At 37.2% G+C, this 2,113-nt stretch overlaps 1 protein-coding gene across 2 annotated transcripts in view; it reads right to left on the bottom strand.

The window, feature by feature from the left end:
• LOC118321311 (transcription factor E2F4-like) overlaps window positions 1-892 on the bottom strand; it is a 4,971-nt gene extending 4,079 nt beyond the window's left edge. The window contains exons 1-2 of one of the 2 annotated variants that reach the window (XM_035652583.1): window positions 662-892; window positions 74-236 (exon numbers count right to left, since the gene is read on the bottom strand). In XM_035652583.1, coding sequence (XP_035508476.1) covers window positions 74-232 — 159 coding nt within the window. In that variant the 5' untranslated portion in view covers window positions 233-236; window positions 662-892. The remainder of the gene's footprint in view (window positions 1-73; window positions 237-661) is intronic. The other variant, XM_035652584.1, reaches the window with a different exon arrangement.
• Between the last annotated feature and the right edge of the window lie 1,221 nt (window positions 893-2,113).

The following is a 2,113-nucleotide window of genomic DNA, read 5'->3' as shown; positions in this document are numbered from 1 at the left end:
GGTGTACTGGTGGTTGTACTGGCTGGTGTACTGGTTGGTGTACTGGTGGGTGTACTGGTGTCCGCTCACTTACTTCTTTGAGGTCCAGCACACCGTCTTCTGCTGCTTGTAACAACTCGATAAACCTCGTGGCAAGCGCGTTAAGGCTCCTGAGACTCCTCTGGTATTTGGGGTTCTGGTCTGGCATGGCGGCCTCTCCGTCTGGACTGTGTAGGATATCTTCAGCATCCATTCTGCTGGACGACAGAGGAAAACAAATAAACCCGGGAGCCTCCCTGCGCTGTGCTGTTTGAATCAGCTTCACACAACCGGAAAGATGTAAACTTCAAAATAAAATGTTGTCAAGGTTTCTTGTATGAACCCTCTTTTTGTAGTTGTATGTGGATTTGGGTGTATAAAGTGAAAAGAACACTTTTTGGGAAGAAAACATGGTCATGAGCCAGCGCTTGTTGCGCGTACGGGTAGATTTATTCTGAAAGGTTTGTACCGGAAACAGTAGCATCTCTTTCGGCTTTTTACTCGGACATAGTTAATAAAAAGAAGCGTTTAATTTATTGTACAACGTTAGGTTGTTTGAAATAACGCTAAAAGGGCACACAAACTGTCTCTCTACACGACCTCAGCGCCGAGCGTGAAAACTATGATAATTCATTGTATTTACCTGGATCGTCGTCGTGACCAGCGGTGGACGGAGTTGTTGCCTTGGATACTGAGCTAACTCAACGTTAGCAGTCCGGACGACGTCGGTCGATTGTATTTTAACTTCAGATACAAGTTTAGGTGGACAGCTTTATTTATCTACTGTTTAATTTGATTCTAAAGCAAATGTTTACGGCAGTGTCCCAACTTCAGTGATAGTCCACCCCCACTGTTATGGAGTTAGGCGCGTATTTTTTCCGGTAGCCGTTTATACCTGCCTTCACAATAAAAGTCCAAACGTTTGACCGACCAAAATAAAGTCCTCTCACTAAAGTTATTATTTTTTAAAAGACACTGGAAAAGATATTTACTCTCTTAATCTCAATTCTTTATTTAATATGTATTTCATCAACATTAACTCACAAACAAACACCTCTCACACAGAAACATTTGACCAAAAAATAAAGTCTTAAAAGTTGGGATTTTTTTTTATGGAATAATGGATAACTGATTTACTTGTTGGCCCAAAATTTGTCTAAGACACTCCATGAATTATCCACCAAGTGTTTTTTTTTTATTATTGTAGTCTTGTAGTTTTTATTATGTATAACTGTCTCCCCCCAAGTTCCTAAACCCCTCAAATCCCCAGAAGAAATACCAAGGACATTTAGTTTCTTTAGTGGTAGGTACAGGCCTGAACACTGTCGCCTGTAAGAACAATATATATTAAAATAGTAAAACTATAATTGAAACAGCGAAATGAAATGACCAACCATGCAGTGAACCAGGGCTGTTAGGGGGCCCCATGGCTGTGTTTCAATGTTTTATTCCATGTTAAATGTAAATATGCTATACTGTGTGTGCTACAATGTCTATTTGGTAAACTGGCCCTTTCCACAGAAGACACGTTGAGATACCACAGTAAGAAAGGTGTAAATAATAAAATGAATGGTGGCTGAATTCCATTGAGCTATTTGGCTCATGCCAGGGGTACCATATAAAGTAAAAATGAAACAAAATGAACAAAATGCAAAAATATACATACAAATAGGTGGTCAATAATGTATTATCAGTCCATTGTAATTTATCAAACATGTAGTTAGTTTTAATTGCCTCCTTTTATCTATCTATAAATGTCCAAAATCTGGTTTGAAATCTGTCCATCTCTCCTTGCGAATGTGGAATTTTCCTAACAATATAATTAGCAATATGATTTGTTACTATTACTATTTGTTCATACTGGCTCCCTATTTTTATTTTTTATATGTTTTATGTTTTATACAACACTACACAAAGAAACAGTACAGGGAGCATTAGGAAAAAAATAAAGACACAAATGATTTATTCACACATATAAACCCCATATTGAATCACAACAAAGCAAAGAACACAAATAGATAATTAAAACATAGTAAAAAATAATTAATTAAGTCGTGAATTAAATTGTGTCCATAATGTTTTCTTAATATGAGAT

Source organism: Morone saxatilis, unplaced genomic scaffold (genome assembly GCF_004916995.1).
Source record: "Morone saxatilis isolate NCDOM2014 unplaced genomic scaffold, NCSU_SB_2.0 Contig11, whole genome shotgun sequence".
Taxonomy (NCBI): Eukaryota; Metazoa; Chordata; class Actinopteri; family Moronidae; genus Morone; species Morone saxatilis.
This window is presented reverse-complemented; position numbering and strand designations above follow the sequence as displayed.